Source organism: Chiloscyllium plagiosum, chromosome 37 (assembly GCF_004010195.1).
Source record: "Chiloscyllium plagiosum isolate BGI_BamShark_2017 chromosome 37, ASM401019v2, whole genome shotgun sequence".
NCBI lineage: Eukaryota > Metazoa > Chordata > Chondrichthyes > Orectolobiformes > Hemiscylliidae > Chiloscyllium > Chiloscyllium plagiosum.
In genome coordinates, this window is record NC_057746.1 from 27137488 (window position 1) to 27156223 (window position 18736).

Genomic DNA, 18736 nt, shown 5'->3' on the forward strand with positions numbered 1-18736 from the left:
TATATCCTTGGTGGTGGGGTCTGTTTGGAGGTGGCGGAAATGATGAAGGATGATACGATGTATCTGGAGATTGGTGGGATGGTAGGTGAGGACCAGTTGGGTTCTGTCCTGGTGGCGATTGGAGGGGCGGGGTTCAAGGGCAGAGGAGCGGGAAGTGGAGGAGATATGGTGGAGAGCATCGTCAACCACGTCTGAGGGGAAATTGCAGTCTTTGTAGAAGGAGGCCATCTGGGTTGTTCGGTATTGGAATTGGTCCTCCGGTGGAGGCAAAGGAATAGGGAATATGGGATGGCGTTTTTACAGGGGGCAGGGTGGGAGGAGGTGTAATCTAGGTAGCTGTGGGAGTCAGTCGGTTTATAATAAACGTCCATGTTGAGTCGGTTGTCCGAGATAGAAATGGAGGGGTCTCGGAAGGGGAGGAGGAGTCTGAGACGGTCCAGGTAAATTTGAGGTTGGGGTGGAAGGTGTTTGTAAACCAGGAGTAGAGTTAAAGTAGTTAATCAGGCTCAAAGAGCATGATGCCCTACTCAAGTTCCTATGGCTAATGGCATACATGACTGTACCATCCAACACTTTTTTCGCAATAGGGAGCAGACTGATAGGATGGCAAATGGCCAGGTTGGATTTATCCTGCCTTTTTGTTAGAGAGGGCATGACTGTCCTGCCTTTTTGGTAGAGAGGGCATGACTGACAACATTTCACATTGTTGGGTAGATGCCACTGTTACAGCTGTACTGGATTAGCTTGGCTAAGGTGCAGCAATCTCAGCTCATATGCTGGAAATGCTGTCACACAGCCTAACAGCCAGTGCCTTCAGACATTTGATAGAACATGGTATGAATTGAGCTTGCTGGAGACTGGTATCTGTGATACTGACGACCTGAGGGGGGTGAGATGGATCATCCTGCCATTGACATTTCTGGCTAAAGAAAGATGCATTCTTTCACCAAAGTCATCGATGTGAAAGATAATTAACAGGGGTCCTAGTCTTTTTACCATGGAGGATAACCTTCTATTTCTCTTCAACCCTACTCTTCACTTGCTATATTTTCTAACCTATTTGCTATTTGTTTCCAGAACTCCCAATTTTTCACATGAGACTACTGTGTGGCAGGTCATCAGAGAAAGGTCATTATAAATAGGAATAGGTTGTGCTCCTTACCTCTATCCAAACACAAAGGTTTAGCACAGAAACCAGCTCACCTACTGATGATCTTTTCCGTGCGAACTGCTCGATTCAAGATGCCTTGTTTCAGCCTCTTGTTGAGCTGCAGGGCGAACCAGACCTGAGAATTCATGATGCAGCAATCCAGAGGGCTATCTCCCTCACGATTCTTCACCTCGATGTCCGCTCCACGGGACAGAAACAGTCTGCAATACAAGAACTCAGTGAGGGAGCTTCTCTCATTCTTTTCTTGCCCAATATTTATCCCACGTTTCACCTGCCTAGCAAGAGTATGTCTACCTCTGCCTTAAAAGTATCCAATGACATTCTCAGGTAGCAAGTTGCACAATCCTCAGGAGGGAAAAAAATAATATTCTTCTCATCTGTGTCTTTAAAGGGTAATGCCTAACTTTTAAACAATGCCTCCGAGTCAGGGATTCACCCAGAAGAAGATCGATCCTTTCCACATCCAGCTTATTCACATCATTCAGGATCTTACATAATCCAATCAAGGCACTCTGAATCTTCAAAACTCCACTAGAAACAAGCCTAGCTTGTGCAACCTACTCCGCTAGAAACAAGCCTAGCCTGTGCAACCTACTCTCACAAGACAACCTACTACACATTCCAGTTATCAACCTAGCGAACCTTTGCTGAGACACCTCTAATGCATTTACATCCTTCCTTAAATAAGGAGACTAAAGCTTTACACAGTATTCAAAAGAGACAGCATTGTTCAGACCCTCTAACTCAAGCATAACATAACTTTATGCATGATGACTCCTGTAATAAAGAATAGTGCCCTATTAGCTTTCTTGAGAAAGGCGTTGCCCATTTAAGACAGATGAGGAGGTTTTTCTTTCTCTCAGTGGGTTGTGAAGCTGTGGAATTCTTTACTGTGTAGGCTGGGTCAGTTAGTGCATTTCGAGACTAACCCATTTCTAACCAAAGGAATCAAGGATTGGGGGAAAAAGGCAAGAAAGTGGAAGCTAGGATTATTAGATCAGCCACAACCTCACTGAATAGTGGAGTGGACTCATTGGGCCAAATGTTTAGATCAGAGTGGTGCTGGAAAAGCACAGCAGGTCAGGCAGCATCCGAGGAGCAGGAAAATCTCATTGGGCCAAATGGCCTCCTGCGGCTTTGACGTTTTATGGTCTTGATTACCCTGTGGTGTACCTGCATACTAACCTTTTGAGACACATGCACCAGAACACCTAAACACCTTTGCTCTTCAGAACCTTTAAGTAATTTAATAAAGACACAAAGACTGTCCAGCCCCTTAACCTGTTCTGGCATTCATGTTTTTCTCCTGGACACTGGCATAAATGAGTTCAAATCCCACCACGGTAGGTGAAGGATTAGATTAGATTAGATTAGATTAGATTAGATTAGATTAGATTAGATTACTTACAGTGTGGAAACAGGCCCTTCGGCTCAACAAGTCCACACCGACCGCCGAAGCGTAACACACCCAGACCCATTCCCCTACATTTACCCCTTCAGCTAACACTACGGGCAATTTAGCATGGCCAATTTGCCTAACCTGGACATTTTTTTTGGATTGTGGGAGAAAACCGGAGCACCCGGAGGAAACCCACGCAGACACGGGGAGAACGTGCAAACTCCACACAGTCAGTCGCCTGAGGCGGGAATTGAACCCGGGTCTCTGGCGCTGTGAGGCAACAGTGCTAACCACTGTGCCACCGTGCCGCCCACAAGGAGTTTAAATCATGTTCATAAATTTACAATACAAAACCAGTCTCAATGATGGTGACCACGAAAGTGTCAAGCATTGTAGGAAATCCTTTAGAGAAGTAAACCTGTATTAGGTCTGGCCTACATGACAGTCTTACTCCAGCTCCTACTTCATAGACCTATATCAGAAAGATGTTGTGAAATTTGAAAGGGTTCAGAAAAGATTTACAAAGATGTTGCCAAGGTTGGAGGATTTGAGCTATAGGGAGAGGCTGAACAGGCTGGGGCTGTTTTCCCTGGGGCGTCAGAGGCTGAGGGGTGACCTCCTAGAGGTTTACAAAATTATGAGGGGCATGGATAGGGTAAATAGGCAAAGTCTTTTCCCTGGGGTCAGGGAGTCCAGAACTCGATGGCATAGGTTTAGGGTGAGAGGGAAAAGATATAAAAGACACTGAAGGGGCAACTTTTTCACACAGAGGGTGGTACGGGTATGGAATGAGCTGCCAGAGGAAGTGGTGGAGGCTGGAACAATTGCAACATTTAAGAGGCATTTGGATGGGCATATGAACAGGAAGGGTTGGCAGGCATATGGGCCGGGTGCTGGCAGGCGGGTCTAGATTGGGTTGGGATATCTGGTCGGCATGGACAGGTTGGACCGAAGGGTCTGTTTCCATACTGTACATCTCTATGACTCTCAAATGCCATCTGAAATGAAACAGCAAACCTAATGTTCACGGGAAATTAGGGAGTGGCAACGAATCTCGCTATGGATGCTTACATCTCATGAACAAATAAAGAAACTGCTTACTAGATTTAGCTCTTAACCAGACGAAGCATACTTGACTTCATCTACTTTATGGAGAAAGTGAGGTCTGCAGATGCTGGAGATCAGAGATGGAAATGTGTTGCTGGAAAAGCGCAGCAGGTCAGGCAGCATCTAGGGAACAGGAGAATCGACGTTTCGGGCATTAGCCCTTCTTCAGGAATGAGGAAAGTTGGTCCAGCAGGCTAAGATAAAAGATAGGGAGGAGGGACTTGGGGGAGGGGTGTCGGAAATGTGATAGGTGGAAAGAGGTCAAGGTGAGGGTGATAGGTCAGAGCCTCTGCAGTACCTACTTCCGCCTAAGCTACACAACCCTCAATTTACTGCTGTCCACGTGCTTGTCCAGCAGTTGCTTGAATGTCCCTAATATCTCCAACTCTACCACCATTGCTGGCATGCATCCATCACTCTCTGTGAAAAGAACTTACCCCTGGCATCTCCTTTATACCTTCCTCCAATCACCTTAAAAATATGACCCCTCGTGACAGCCATTTCTGTCCTGGGGAAAAGTCTCTGGCTATGTACTCCATCTATGCCTCTCATTACATTGTACACCTCTATCAAGTCACCTCTCTTCCTCCTTCTCTCCAGTGTGAAAAGCCCTAGCTCACGCAACCTCTCTTCATAAGACATGCACTCCAGTCCAGGCAGCATCCTGGTAAATCTCCTCTACACCCTCTCCAAAGCATCCACATCCTTCCTATAATAAGGTGACCAGAACTGGACACAATATTCCAAGTTGACCAGGGTTTTATACACCTGCAGCAAAACCTCACGGCTCTTAAAACTCAATCCCCCTGTTAATGAAAGCCAAAACACCTTCTTAACAATCCTATCAACTTAGGTGACAATTTTGAGGGATCTATGTACACGGACGCCAAGATCCCGCTGTTCCTCTACACTGCGAAGAATCCTGTCTTAAACCTGCATTCAAATTTGCACTTCCAAAATGAATCACTTTGCATTTATCCAGGTTGAACTCTTTCTGCCACTTCTCAGCCCCACTCTGCATCCTGCCAATGTTTTGTTGTACTTTGCGATAGCCCTCGATACTAACTGCAACACCATCGAATTTTGTGTCATCGGCAAACTTACTAACCCAACCCTTCCGCTTCTTCGTCCAAGTCATTTATAAAAACTACAAAGACCAGAGGTCCAAGAACAACGTTGGTCACTGACTTCCAGGCGGAATGCTTTCTATCCACTACCACTCGCTGTCTTCTTTCGGCCAGCCAATTCTGTATCCAGACAGCCCCAAGTCCCTCCTCCCTATCTTTTATCTTAGCCTGCTGGACCAACTTTCCTCATTCCTGAAGAAGGGCTAATGCCCGAAACGTCGATTCTCCTGTTCCCTAGATGCTGCCTGACCTGCTGCGCTTTTCTAGCAACACATTTCCATCTCTTCATCTACTTTATGTACCTTTGCCTAATACCATCGAAAAATCATATTTATGGTCAATGTAAATTTGAGGAGCAGCATCTCAATTTTGGATTTAACACGGAGTTCAACAATTTCAATCATGAACTTTGTACTCCGTTTTGCTAATTTTGTTTTGATGTTTTGTTTTCAGACAGAACTGTCCATTATTCTACCATTTTAACATGTAATCTGGACCAATGCATTGTTCCTTTCCTACAGTCACTGCCTTTTGATCCATAAAATCTTTGGTATTTAATTAAAGCCCCACTCTCTAACCTGTCCTGGGCCTTCCCTTTAGTTACTTCTGACCATCCCCCACCATCCACTTTTCAACTGAGGAGGTGGAGGGGTGACCTTCTGGAGGTTTATAAAATAATGAGGGGAATAGATAGGGTTAATGGTAGGTCTCTTTTCCCTTGGGTAGGGGATTTCAAGACTCGGGGCATATTTTTAAGGTGAGAGGAGAAAGATTATAAAGAGACATAAGGGACAATTTTTTTTTTTTAAAAACAGCGATTGGTTCTTGTGTGGAGCAAATATCCAGAGGAAGTGGTTGATGCGGGCACAAAACAATGTTTTACAAGATATCTGGAGGAATATGGGCCAAGCACAGGCAGGTAGGGCTAGTTTTGTTTAGGATTAAGGTGAGCATGTAAACGTTGGACCAAAGAGTCTTTTCCCATGCTGTTTGACTCTATAACTATATAAATGTCCATCACATTACCGTCTCTATAATAAAAAGTCTCTAAACAAACTGCTGGAGAAACTCAGCAAGTCTGGCAGCATCTGTGGAGAGATGCTGCCACAGATACTGCCAAATCTGCTGAGATTCTCCATCACTTTCTGTTTTTATTTCAAGTTTCCGGCATCCACAGTATTTGCTTCTTAATTTGTATTAATAAGATTGTAAAATTTTTATTTGACCTCCAGCATTAAAGTTTTTTTTAAAATGAGATCGTACCAGACTTAATCTAAACCTTTGTGTGAAGAATTACTTTCTGACACCACTCCTAAACTTTCCCCAATTCAGAATGGAAAATTTCTCCCCATCTATCCTGCAATCCCTTTCATCACCTTAAACGCTTCAATTAGATTTTTTATATGAGAATGTTTGTACATCTTGAAATGTACCTGGGTATCTGTGTGCTTTTATGTATGTCTTGATTTACCAGTTCATGGGGACTGGGTGTTTTGTTAGCAAGCTGTGGGGGTACTTAGTGCTCATCACTAATTGCCTTTGAGAATGTGCTTGTGAGCCACATTCTTGAAGTGCTGTAGTTTACCTGGTGTAGGTTCACTCACAGTGCTGTTAGGAAGGGAGTTCGAGGATCTTAACATTTCTTCCGGCTGGTAGAGGTCACAGATTGGAAAGAGCTACTGAGGAAATCATAAATCTTTAACAGCATGAAATGTCACCAATCATGTCCCCACTAATCATCAAGCATCTATCCATTCTAATCTTATTTTCCAGTACTTGTTACTCCTGTAGCCTGATATGCTACGGCATTTAAAGTACTCGTCTATATACCATTTAGATGTCATGAGGGTTCCCACCTCCATTATCCTTTTATGCAGCCAAGCCTGCCTTCAGTAATTGCTGCAGTACATCTTAATATTGAAGGGACACAGTGATGCAGCAATGGAGTGAGTGACAACCGAAGGTGGTCAGTGGGGTGTTAGTTAAATGGGCTGCTTCTTCCTGAATGGTGTCAAGCCTCTTCAGTCTTGTTGAAGCAGTACCCGTCTAAGAGAAAGTGAGATGCCGGAGAGTCAGAGTTGAAAAATATGCCGCTGGTAAAGCACAGGTCAGGCAGTATCCGAGGAGCAGGAGAGTCGATGTCTCAGGCATAAGTCCTTCATCAGGAATTCCGAAATGTCAACTCTCCTCCCCAGATGCTGCCTGATCTGCGGTGCTTTTCCACCTGCCATACCTTTTGACTCTGTACCTATCTAGCCAAATGTTGAGTAGTCCAGCCCATTGTTGACTTGTAGATGGTGGTCAGGGGGTGAGTTACTTGCTGCAAAACTCTTAATTCTGACCTGCCCTTGTAGTCCCGAAGTATTTTTATGGCTGTTCAGTTCAGGTTCCATTAAGTGGGTGTGCGTGCGCGGGTGCATGTGCAGGCACGTGTATGCATGTCTGTGTGTGTTCATGCGCCTGTACACAAATACTAGGATGTAGTCTCTAATCTGCACTGACACATTATCCAATTTTACTGTAGAGTTGTACTGATCCCTAGTGGTGCACTTCAGAATTGCAGCAGTGCAGTTCCTGACCCAAATTAACCTTATTCCACTTCTGACCTCTCTTCAAACTCTTTGGGGTGCTGAAAGAAAATCAAAGAAAAAATCCTTCTGAGAAAATAGGTTATAAATTACATCTTAAGCTGCATGATTCACCCCATCTGCCACCGACAATATTCACTCCTTTCACCCCAAACATACAGGCGTTGCACTATCTTCAAGATGTCCTGTCACAATCAAAGTTCCTTAAGACAGCACCTTCCAAACACAGGAACTCTAGCACTTAAAACGACAAGGGCAGAAAATTCCTGACTTCAACACCACCTGCAAATTGTTCTCCAGCCTACATACCATCTATGGAAATTCACCAATGTCACTGGGTCAGAATCCTGGAACTTCCCAAGTGCTACCATCCCCAAGGCTTGCTGCAGTTCAAGAAGAAACCTTGTCCATCACCTTCCCAGAGGCAAAAAGAGATGGGCATCACCTGTGCGGCGATGTCCGTATATCATTGCTGGTGAACTACTTGAAAACGTAAACAGAGTATCCAGGGAGAGGGGTATGACCAGCTCCTAGTGCCGGTGGTGATGCTGTTGGAACAGAAAGACTGCATATGTGCAAAATAAGCACAAAATTAAAGGACAAACAGTGCCTCGAAAGGAGCAACATTGGACAAAGGCCTCAAATGTTGGAAGGTCCTGCAGCTTTATCAAGAGGCAAAGTAGAGAGGTGGGAGATGTTTAGCGAGGGAATTACAGATCTTAGGCTGACGGTTTTGTTGCCAATGGTGGCACCACTGACGTTGACAATGTACAATAGGCAAGAATTAGCAAAGTAAGATACCTTGGAGGGTCATAGATATTGTGAAGACAGTGAAGGGCAAGGTTATGAAGAGAACTGAAAGCAATGATGATCATTTTAAAATCAAGGTAGTGCTGAAAAAGTAAGACAATATAAGTACAGGCAGTTACAGGGAAAATGGGCTGGTTGAGAGTTAGGAGTTGGACGACAGGCTTTTGGATCAAGGTTCGGATGAGGATGAACAGTCAAGTCTAAAATAGCTGTGCGACAGCCAGTTTATGGAACAGCAATGTATCCGATACAGCCACTAACACTTCACATCGCAAGTTCAGACATGCCATTCAAAGCAGATAGATACTTACATGACACAATCATAGAAGTTCTCCCGAGCTGCAATGTGTAGCGGGGTGTCTCCATGCATGTTCACTGCGTGTAGATCACACCTGGCATTCAGAAGCACCTCGGCAATGTCGGAGGAGCCAGCAAAGGCTGCCCAGTGTAAACAGATGTTCTCCTCCTAACCATGAAGAGGGCAACACAGCAGTTATACACGGGTCAGATGCGAGCACAGTTCAGACATGAGGAAAAGATCAGTCCCGAAAAAGAGAGTGAAGACAGTCCTTTGGTGGGTTTAATTATAGGTTAGATAGAAACTTTATCATACTGATACAGGCCATTCGGCCCAGCAACTTACAATACCAACTGCAAAAGTTGACAGGCAGAGACTCAATTATATTTTAAAAATTAGAATACAGATGAACATTGTACAAAACTATGTACTTTAATTATTGCTGGAAAGAGAGCGATAAGTTGCCAAAGCTTTTTGTTTTGCACTCATTTGGTCAAAAGCAGGAATTCCAAATTTTAAACAACTGCAATTTACACACTCCAGGAAAAGGCTGTTGATTGTTTCGCAATTGACTGATTGTGAGTTATAGGTATTATCATGGAGAAAACAATAGGGAACTACAGGTTCCCCAAGCTCCTGGGTAATTCTAAAGACCCAAAGCTTAAACAAATTCCTTTTATCTTGCAGACATGGGGCTTTGAATTGATGATAGGGGATTTCCATCAAATGTAAATGAGCTTAACTGATTAGCCTTTACGTGAATTGGATTGACTGATCATCTTAAATTGGTTGTTAGGATACTAAAAGCGAGTGCTGACCAATTTCCAAGTCACGTATGACAGTAGATGTCTGTTTAGGGTTTTGCAAGTGCAGGCTGGTTCAGTATTCCTGCCAGTTATAAACAACTGAATTGAATTCAAGAGTCGTGAAGTGATGTTGCAACTGTACAGGACTTTGGTTAGGCCACATTTGGAGTACTGTGTGCAGTTCTGGTCACCTCACTTTAGGAAAGATGTGGAAGCTTTGGAGAGGGTGCAGAGAAGATTTACCAGGATGTTGCCTGGAATGGAGAATAGGTCGTACAAGGATAGGTTGAGAGTGCTAGGCCTTTTCTCGTTGGAACGGCGAAGGATGAGGGGTGACTTGACAGAGGTATATAACATGATCAGAGGAATAGATAGAGTAGACAGTCAGAAACTTTTTCCCCAGGTGCAACAGAGTGTTACAAGGGGACATAAATTTAAGGTGAAGGGTGGAAGGTATAGGGGAGATGTCAGGGGTGGCTTCTTTACCCAGAGAGTGGTGGGGGCATGGAATGCGCTGCCTGTGGGAGTGGTAGAGTCACCTTTGGTGACCTTTAAGCGGCAATTGGATAGGTACATGGATGGGTGCTTAAGCTAGGACACATGTTCGGCACAATATCGTGGGGCCGAAGGGCCTGTTCTGTGCTGTATTGTTCTATGTTCTATGTTCTAACTGAAGGGATATCGTGTTTTCACCCAAGTTCCCATTTTGAACCTCATAGGCCTCACGTGCATGCTCTCCCAACATATCTTTGGGTAGTCATGGAGTTTCATGGAGACTTGTTGAGCTGTCTAGACTGCTGAGATCACAGACCTGTGAGATTAAAGAGATCCAGGACAGGGTGAAAGGCTGTACATTTGCTTTAAAATGGTTTCTCATTTTCACTTCAGAAGGTGAAACGTCAGCCCAAAATAGCAATGTTGGGTTCAGAGCTTTGTGTCCGTGTTCACATGCATCTTTGTGGGATTAGTGGGGTGGGGGGGGGGGGGGGGAGGGATTTGGGGGGGGGGGGCTGTACCTCCTCTGGTATACACTGATCAACCACAACCCACCTGACAAATGGCTAACTGAATCGAGAGGAATGCTGATTTCACAATCCTATGTGAATATTATTCACCACGGACCTCAAAATGGACTAAGATCAGAGTTGGCTTCTCAGAAAGCCAGGCTCAAACATGATTCCCTCAGTTCCCCTGAGGGGAACATAGACTCAAGTGAAATTCAGCTCTGTGATTGCATTGACAGTCATTGTAATCTGTCTCACCTGTGATATTTGCTGGTATCGGTTTAAAAAGAAACAAGATTACTCCTCAATGGAAGGGAGTGTGAAGATTGACATGCATAATCCTTAGCTTTGCCCTTACATGGAGAGAATGTCAACATGTTCCAACATGGCTTTTGGTACCGTTTGCTTAAAGCCAATACCGTAGAAAACAGGCCTTAAGACATACCTTGTGACTTGGAATCAGATTCACTTTGTCTCAGGGTAAAGAAGGATGCCAGGGAAAGGAAGGTGTTGGCCCCGTTAACTTTCATGAGAATGAGCTGCTGAGATATATGTTTGATTTTTACATTGCACCCGATTATCTCTTCCCCTACCCGTCACCAACACCTCCCTCTGCTATGGCAACAAGGACTCCAGAGGTTTACTCACATTGTCCTTCAAGGCGACATTGGCCCCTCGTCCGAGGAGCAGTTTGATGATTTCAATGTGCTTGTGTTCTGCTGCCCATATAACCGGAGTCCAACCACCACTGTCCTATAGAGATAAAGAGACAAAAGAGAAAATCACATGGACTAATAGCACTTAAAAACCCAGCTTAGGCATATTGTATGGAAAGGATCAGGCCGAATACAGAATCTGGACAGGTGTAACTTTAAACACAGGAAAAGTATCTGGCTGCACAACAAATGAAACAAATTTATCCCTAACACTTTCCTATGAGTTAAAAAGTGGGGCAAATGTTCCTCCAACTCTCTTCCATAATAAGTACTAGGTCAATTTATTCTATTAAACCCAAATTTCTCATATTAAATGATAAAAGGTAGTAGCTTAAACGCAAATACACTTTTCAGGGCAAATCAGATTGTGTATATTCTATGTCTTTCAAAGCAAGAGTATCTCATTATTTCCTGAAAGTCAGAAGGTAATTTATCTTCCTCCTTCCTGAATCCACCCTGCAGGGGTCAATATCCCCTCAACATCCAGTATCATTCCTATGTGAGTAGGGGTAAATTAAGACAGGATTAGCTGATGAACTTAGCACATTCTGGCACAATCAGTTCTGAAGGAGGGCCACTGGACCCAAAATGTTAACTCTGCTTTCTCTCTACAGACGCTACCAGATCTGCTGAGTTTTTCCAGAAATGTCTGTTTGTGTTTCTGGCACAATCATGTTTGTATTACCGCACAGAGCTCACGGGGAACTTGATCAAATCACCCATTTAGGAAAAAACTCTTCAATATTACATTTCAACTCAAAACATGATCTGCTTTAGTACATTCAGAAGTCTTGAATCAAGAGTGTTAAATTTTCAAAATGAGTGTAGTGCCTCGGGTTCCTCTCCTTCACGCTTTTAAAGGGGGAAAAAAACTAACCCAGCTAAGCTTACACTAACACTATTCTTCCATAGGATGAGGGCATTGCTGGCTGGGCCAATGTTTGTTGCCCATTCTTGAGAAGGTGGTGGTGAGCTGCCTTCTTCAACTGCTACAGTCCATGTGAGATAAACCCACAATGCCATTAGAGAAACATAGAACAATACAGCGAAGAATAGGCCCTTCGGCCCTTGATGTAACATTGGAAACACTTGCAGAATTTTGACAGTGACAGTGAAGGGACTGTAAGACAATTCCAAGTCAGAATGATGCATAAATTGGAGGGAATCTTACAGGTGGTGTTCCCATTTATCTTCTGCTATTCTAATATGTGCTGATTTGGAAGGCACGGTCTATGAAGACTTGGTGAGTTACAGCAGTGTACCCTGTAGACGGTACACATTGCTGCCATTATGCTTTGATGGAGGCAGTGAATGTTGAAGGGTGTTGGATGAAGTACCAAACAAGGTGATCATCCTTGAGGGTTGTTATGCTTACACCCATCCAGGCAAATGGAGACTGTTCCATCAGATGGAATTGGTGGGGGGAATCTTGTTGCTATGCTTCATGCTCCTATTCAAAAAGACTAGCATTCCGCATGTTTTATTCAGAACTCCCTCAATTACACCTCCCACCTTTAATGACTTAAGTACCACTATACCCAACTCACCCTACTCCTTTTGGAGTGTTCCCTTTATTTTATGTTGCCTGTGTTCTTCCTACCCACGCACTCTACAAATGGATTTTGCGGTTTAAAACAGTGTGCACAGGATTAGATTGAAATGCATACACCCTCATCCATGTTCACTGACCCTACTTACATAGGTAACAACTCACCTGTGTGTTTAAATCCACTTGTCCAGTAGCTAGCAGGAAATGCACCATTTGGACACTCCCATTCTTAGCAGCATGGTGTAGGCAAGTGGAGGCATCTAATTCCTAAGAGGCAAATGACAGCATACTTCACCACAGGGACCTTCCAGCCTGTTTTACATCCAACAGAACATTCACAAAACATGGTTGTAGTTGCTGACGGGCAGGAGAAACATGCCAACCATGGCAGAACAAGATCTCATGCACAACACCATAGAATAAAAGGAGCAGGAGCAGGTCATTCAGCCATTTTCAGCCTGCTCTGCCATTCAATATGATCATTAATCCAGAGATCCAGGCAGTTTTCTGGGAATCTGGATTCAAATCCTGCCATAGCAGATGGTGGAAGTTGAATTCAATAATAATCTGGAAATAAGAGTCTAACAATGACCATGAAACCTTTGCTGATCATCAGAGAAAAATCCATCTGATTCATTAATGTCCTTTAGGAAAGGAAATCTCCCACCCCTCCTTGGTCTGGCCTACATGTGACCAAACACTACCAGCAATGTGACTGACTCTTAACTGCCCTCTGAGCAATGAATGCCCAACCAGTGACACCTACATCTATGAATAAACTTCTTAAAAAAAACCTGTTTCTGCTTTCACCCATACCCTTTAGCTTGAAGAACTAGATCTTCTCAAAAACAATAAATGCTTAGGTCTCAAATGCTTTCTGTGGCAGTTAATTCCACAGGCGTACTACTCTTTGGGTGAAGAAATTTATCCTCATCCCTCAGCCAAAAGACAAAAGAATACGTTAAACCAGATGTTCCCCACAAAGGCAGGGATGGGAGGCTCTCTCAGTGGCTGTTAAGTGAGAGACTTTCAGCTGTCCTTTCAAATTCTTCCTGTCACTGAGCAGAAACTCCCAAGTTGTCATGAACTCAACTTACGATTTCCAGAAACTTGTCATAGAGCATGGAAACAGACCCTTTGGTCCAACCAGTCCATGCCATTGTTAATTTCAAACTAGACCAGTGATGCCTGCCTGCTCCTGGTCCATATGCCTCCAAACCTTGTATTCACCCAACTGTCTTTTGTAAGTTGTAACTGTACCCACACCCACTACTTCCTCAAGAAGTTCATACAACACCCGAACCACCCTCTGTGTAAAACATTTGCCCTTAATGTCTTTTTAAAAAAATCTCTTCTCTCATCTTAAAAATATGCCCCGTAGACTTGAAATCCCCCATCCTAGGGAAAAGACACCTATCATTAACCCTCTGTACCCATGATTTTAGAAACCTTTATATGCTCTTGTAAAATAAGTCCTAGCCTATCCAGCCTCTCCTTATTACTCAAACCTTCCATACCTGGTAAATCTCTTCTGAACCCTCTCTAGCTTAATAATATCCTTCCTATAACTGGGTGACCAGAACTGGACACGGTATTCTAGAAAAGGCCTCACCAACATCCTGTACAACATCAATATGACTTCCTAACTCCTCTCCTCAAAGGACTGAGCAACAGTGCTTTGAGAACTAACTGTGGTATGGTACCTAGGTCTGGTCACTGCATCTCAGCCAGGAAATGGCAGCTTTAGCAAGAGTGAACAAAGATTTATGATATCATGACCAGGGGCTTCAGAGGTGTGAATAGACCAGAGAGGCTGCGGTCTTCAGGTTGGGAGGAGGTTCGATAGGTGCATTCAAAATCAAAAAGGATCTGGACAAAGATAGATTGGAAGAATCCATTGCCAATTGAGTAAATATTGAGAACCAGAGATCACCGACTTAGGGTAATTGGTAAAACAAATAAAGTTGCAGGTGGAAAAAATCTCATGCAGTGAGCGATTAGGATCTGGAACGCACTAACCCGAGAGCACAGTGAAGGCAAGTTCAATTGAGACATTTGTAAGTGAATTGTATAATCACCTGAGGAAAAGTATTTACCGGGCTACAACGAAAGGGCAAAATGGCGGCACTTGGTGAAACTGTTCTTGCAGAGACCTATCACAAACAAGACAGGCTGAATGACCTCCTCCTGAATCATCACAATTCTATGATTTTGCTTGATTCCCCAACAGTAAGGTGTTATAATCTCTGATGCACAGGACCCCTTGTGCACACCCCCCACCCCAAAATACTAATGACAATAATTACCAAGGCAACTCCAGTCAGTAATAACACTCGTTCATCCAACAAAACGTGGTTAAACCTTCAAGGCTTAACTACTGAGATGGGATATTATAGAACTTGAAATTTTCATGAAACTTGCAGCACAGTTTTGATGAGCTGAATGGATAAATTCTGAACTGTGCCATTCTGTACCCTTTCTGTATCAGCAGGATGCAGTCATCTCAATTAGGTCGTGGAATGAGAGTGCCCAACCCCAAATGCCTTTCAGCATTTTTGAATTGCTGCAATCCATGTGGTGCAGGTTAACAAAACGTGTTGTACTGAAAGGTATGTGTGTGTGATCAGAATAGTACAATGGAATTTGCACTAAAACAAATTAGTCCAGAAACTTTAAAAAAAAACACAAAACAAAGAACGCTGATGTTGAAAATCAGAAACAAAAATCAGAAATTGCTGGAAAACCTCAGCAGGTCTGGCAGTACCTATGGAGAGAAAGCAGAGTTAGCGTTTTCTGGTCCAGTGCTCTGAAGAAGGGCCAGAGCTGTTGAGTTTTCCCAGCAATTTCTGTTTTTGAGTCCAGAAACTATTTAGGAACATTCTTCTCACCACATCTTTGGCAAATAGTTACCTTGTGGAAGACGCATGCCCCATGCTTGGCCAGTAATTTGACAACGTCATAATGGTTGTTCATGATGGCTTCCATTAATGGAGTCCTCTGGAGCTTGTCACATACGTCAACAGTTGCACCAGCCTAACAGGAAGGACAGAAAGAAGTCAATCTTACATACCCCTGTCTTAAACAGATTTATTAGACAGGAAATACCAATTTAGGAAGCTTGGGGTCACAATGTTCTGGAATGGTCACCTCTCCAGTTGCAATCAGCCACTTCCACAAGTAGAGTTGAGAAAGCACATCTCCAATTTCAATTGCACCATCACTGGCAGCTGTGCTTTTAGCCAAAGCTTTGAAATTCCCTGTCCAATCCTCTCTATCGACTTCCTCAGCCTGCTCCTTTAGGAGGCTCCTCAAGTCCTCTCTCTATTATCAAGTTGTTGATCACCTGTCCTCATATTACCTGCTGCCAGCTGGCGCTCATGTATTTGCTGACAGTTTTGCTTTTAAAAAGATAATATATTAAGGCAGGCATTTGATCCTTCAGGAACTGTCCACACAGCCCAGCCCTGCCTCCCTCACCATACATACGAACATGATCTCCACCATTGCCAAATCACAATGCTCAACTCTCTTTGAAATGGCTAAGTACTCACTAACCTGCATGGAAAACAAACTGTTGATAAGCCAAATGCATACCAGATCGTGGACATATATGAAGTTGCCTTGCATGTCCTACAGTCAGGAAAACTGATGAGGAAATGTTAGGAAATGGCTTGCAAAAAGAAGAAATTAGAGCAGAAATATTCTTGTCACGCCATTAGAGATGGGGTTAGATAAAGACAACTGTTGCATGGAATATCGATAAAATACTAAAAAAAAAGGAAGCAATGGGAAATGAATGTTGGATATAGGGGATTGTTGTTGAATGTGTAAAGGCAGCACAGAACAGACAAGGATGGAGATCCACAGCAGTCAGACTTCTGGCAACAGGATGACATTTGTGATTAAACAAATTGTTAAGATGTCTATTTGAAGTTAGGCTTTTGCGATCATCAGAGGAACCGGGCATGTAGGAGAGACAGAAACCTCATCCACTACTGGGTTTGCCTAGGACAAGGCAACATTATATTCTACATTCTGATTTATTACGCTGATGTCCTTATGTAAGGTATGATTTGCCTAGATAGCATGCAAAACAATATTTTTCACTGTATATCACTACATGGGACAATAATAAAATCAAATTGAATCAAAAGGTGACACAACCTGAAAAATCAGAGCAACACTTCTTCACACATAGGGCAGTAGAAATATGGAACACTCTTCCACAAAACTCAGTCAGGTTAGGTTATCTCAGCTAAATCGTTTTAAATCTGAGATTGTTAAATATTTTTGCTAAGCAAAGATATTCTGGAATATAGACCCAAGAGATGGATTAGAATTAGGACGTGGGTCAGACATAAACTCATGAGAGAAGAAGAAATGATTGGCCTTCTCCTGTTTCTCAGAAGATTACGTTGCATTAAGAAAATTGTCCATACACCAATCCAAAGTCTCCTTGGGCAGTCTAAGCCGTCTAGATCAAGGCCTGAACCTCGCCCATTCTACTCAATTTTTTTGTCTATACAGTCAGTTCTATAGAAACATTGTCCTCAATTCGTCAATCGCATTATAGTGAACTTGCATGAACAAAACATGCATTATAGCGGAACGACCTATACTAACAGACGGTGACACTGGGGGTAGCTCTGAAACAGAACTCAGAGACAGAGTGAACAATTTCACTCTTTGCAGTACGTGAGAACATGCTTCCACAAACAGCTGTAATTATGTGCCTCCTAACCCTCATTCCACATCCATTCATCGACAACAGCCTCGAATGCAGGCTGTGGCATCATAGTCAAGAGAGTGCCTGTGGAAGTGGAAATTGCAGTGGACAAGTCCCCTAGCTGCAAATAAATGCAGGGAAAACAGAACCGGGAACTCAGCAATTCCTCCTTGTTCTCAATGATTTTGTTTAGATTTGATTTGTTATTGTCTCATGTACGGAGATACAGTGAAAGGTATTGTTTATTGTGCTAACCAGACAAATCATACTTTACATAAGTACATCAAGGTAATAAAACAGAATGCAGAATGTAGTGTTACAGCTATAGAGAAGATGCAGAGAAAGATCAGCACTAAGAGTTGAGGTGTCCGTTCCTAAGTCTGATAACAGCAAAAAGCTGTTCTTAAATCTATTGGTACTTGTGTTTTCAAATGTTTGTATCTTCTGCCCGATGGAAGAGAGTATAACCAGGATGGGAAGTGTCTTTGATTGCTTTCTTGAGGCAATGGGAAGTGTAGATAGAGTCAAAGGAAGGAAGGTGGTTTTCATGATGGACTGGGCTGTGTTTACAACCCTTAATTTCTTGCAGTCTTGTGCAGATCAGTTGCCGTACCAAGCTGTGATGCAGCTGAATAAGAAGTTATGGTGAATCTATAAAAATTGTAAAGATCCTTCGTGGACATGCCAAATTTCTTTAGCTTTATGAGGATGTAGAGGAATTGGTGTGCTTTCTTGATGGGAGCAGCGATATGAATGACCTGGACAGACTGATGGTGGTATTTACTCCTAGAAGCTTGAAGCACTTGATCACCTCTAGCTCAGCACCATTGATACAGAGAGGGGTGTGTCCTCCACTCCTGCTTCCTGAAGTCGATGACCAGTTTTCCTGGCACTGAAGCAGAGAATATCGTCTTTATATCATGCCACTAAGCTCTCTCTTTCCTATACGTTGTCTCATTGTTGTTTGAGACCAGACCCACTACAGTGGTGGCATCAGCAAATTTGTAAATGGAGTTCGAGTTGAATTTGGCCACACAGTCACGAGTGTGTCATGAGTATAGTATCAGCCTGGCAGGGCACCAGTGCTGAGGACTATTGTGAAGGAGTTGTTGTTGCCTATCCTTACTGATTGTGATCTGCAAGTCAGGAAGTCAAGGATCCAGTTGCAGAGGGGTGATCAGAGTCCTAGGTCTTAAGAGTTTGGAGATGAGTTTGGTTGTAATTATGGTGTTGAAGGTGGAGCTGAAGTCAATAAATAGGAATCCAATATAGGTGCCCTTGTTATCCAGACGTTCCAGGGATGAATGAAGGGCCAGGGAGATGACATCTGCTGAGGACTTATCGCGATGGTAGGCCAGTTGTACTGAATTAAGGCAATTTGGGATGCTAAAGTTGATGTGTGGCATTCTGGATTAGTGGTGCTGGAAGAGCACAG

At 43.4% G+C, this 18736-nt stretch overlaps 1 protein-coding gene across 1 annotated transcript in view; it reads right to left on the reverse strand.

Annotated features, from left to right (window-relative positions):
• Positions 1–18736, reverse strand: part of LOC122541532 (histone-lysine N-methyltransferase EHMT2-like) — an 87505-nt gene that overhangs the window by 17541 nt on the left and 51228 nt on the right. The window contains exons 22-27 of the mRNA XM_043678360.1: positions 15486–15608; positions 14654–14728; positions 12741–12842; positions 10959–11063; positions 8514–8668; positions 1204–1371 (exon numbers count right to left, since the gene is read on the reverse strand). Of these exons, the coding sequence (XP_043534295.1) occupies positions 1204–1371; positions 8514–8668; positions 10959–11063; positions 12741–12842; positions 14654–14728; positions 15486–15608 (728 nt within the window). The remainder of the gene's footprint in view (positions 1–1203; positions 1372–8513; positions 8669–10958; positions 11064–12740; positions 12843–14653; positions 14729–15485; positions 15609–18736) is intronic.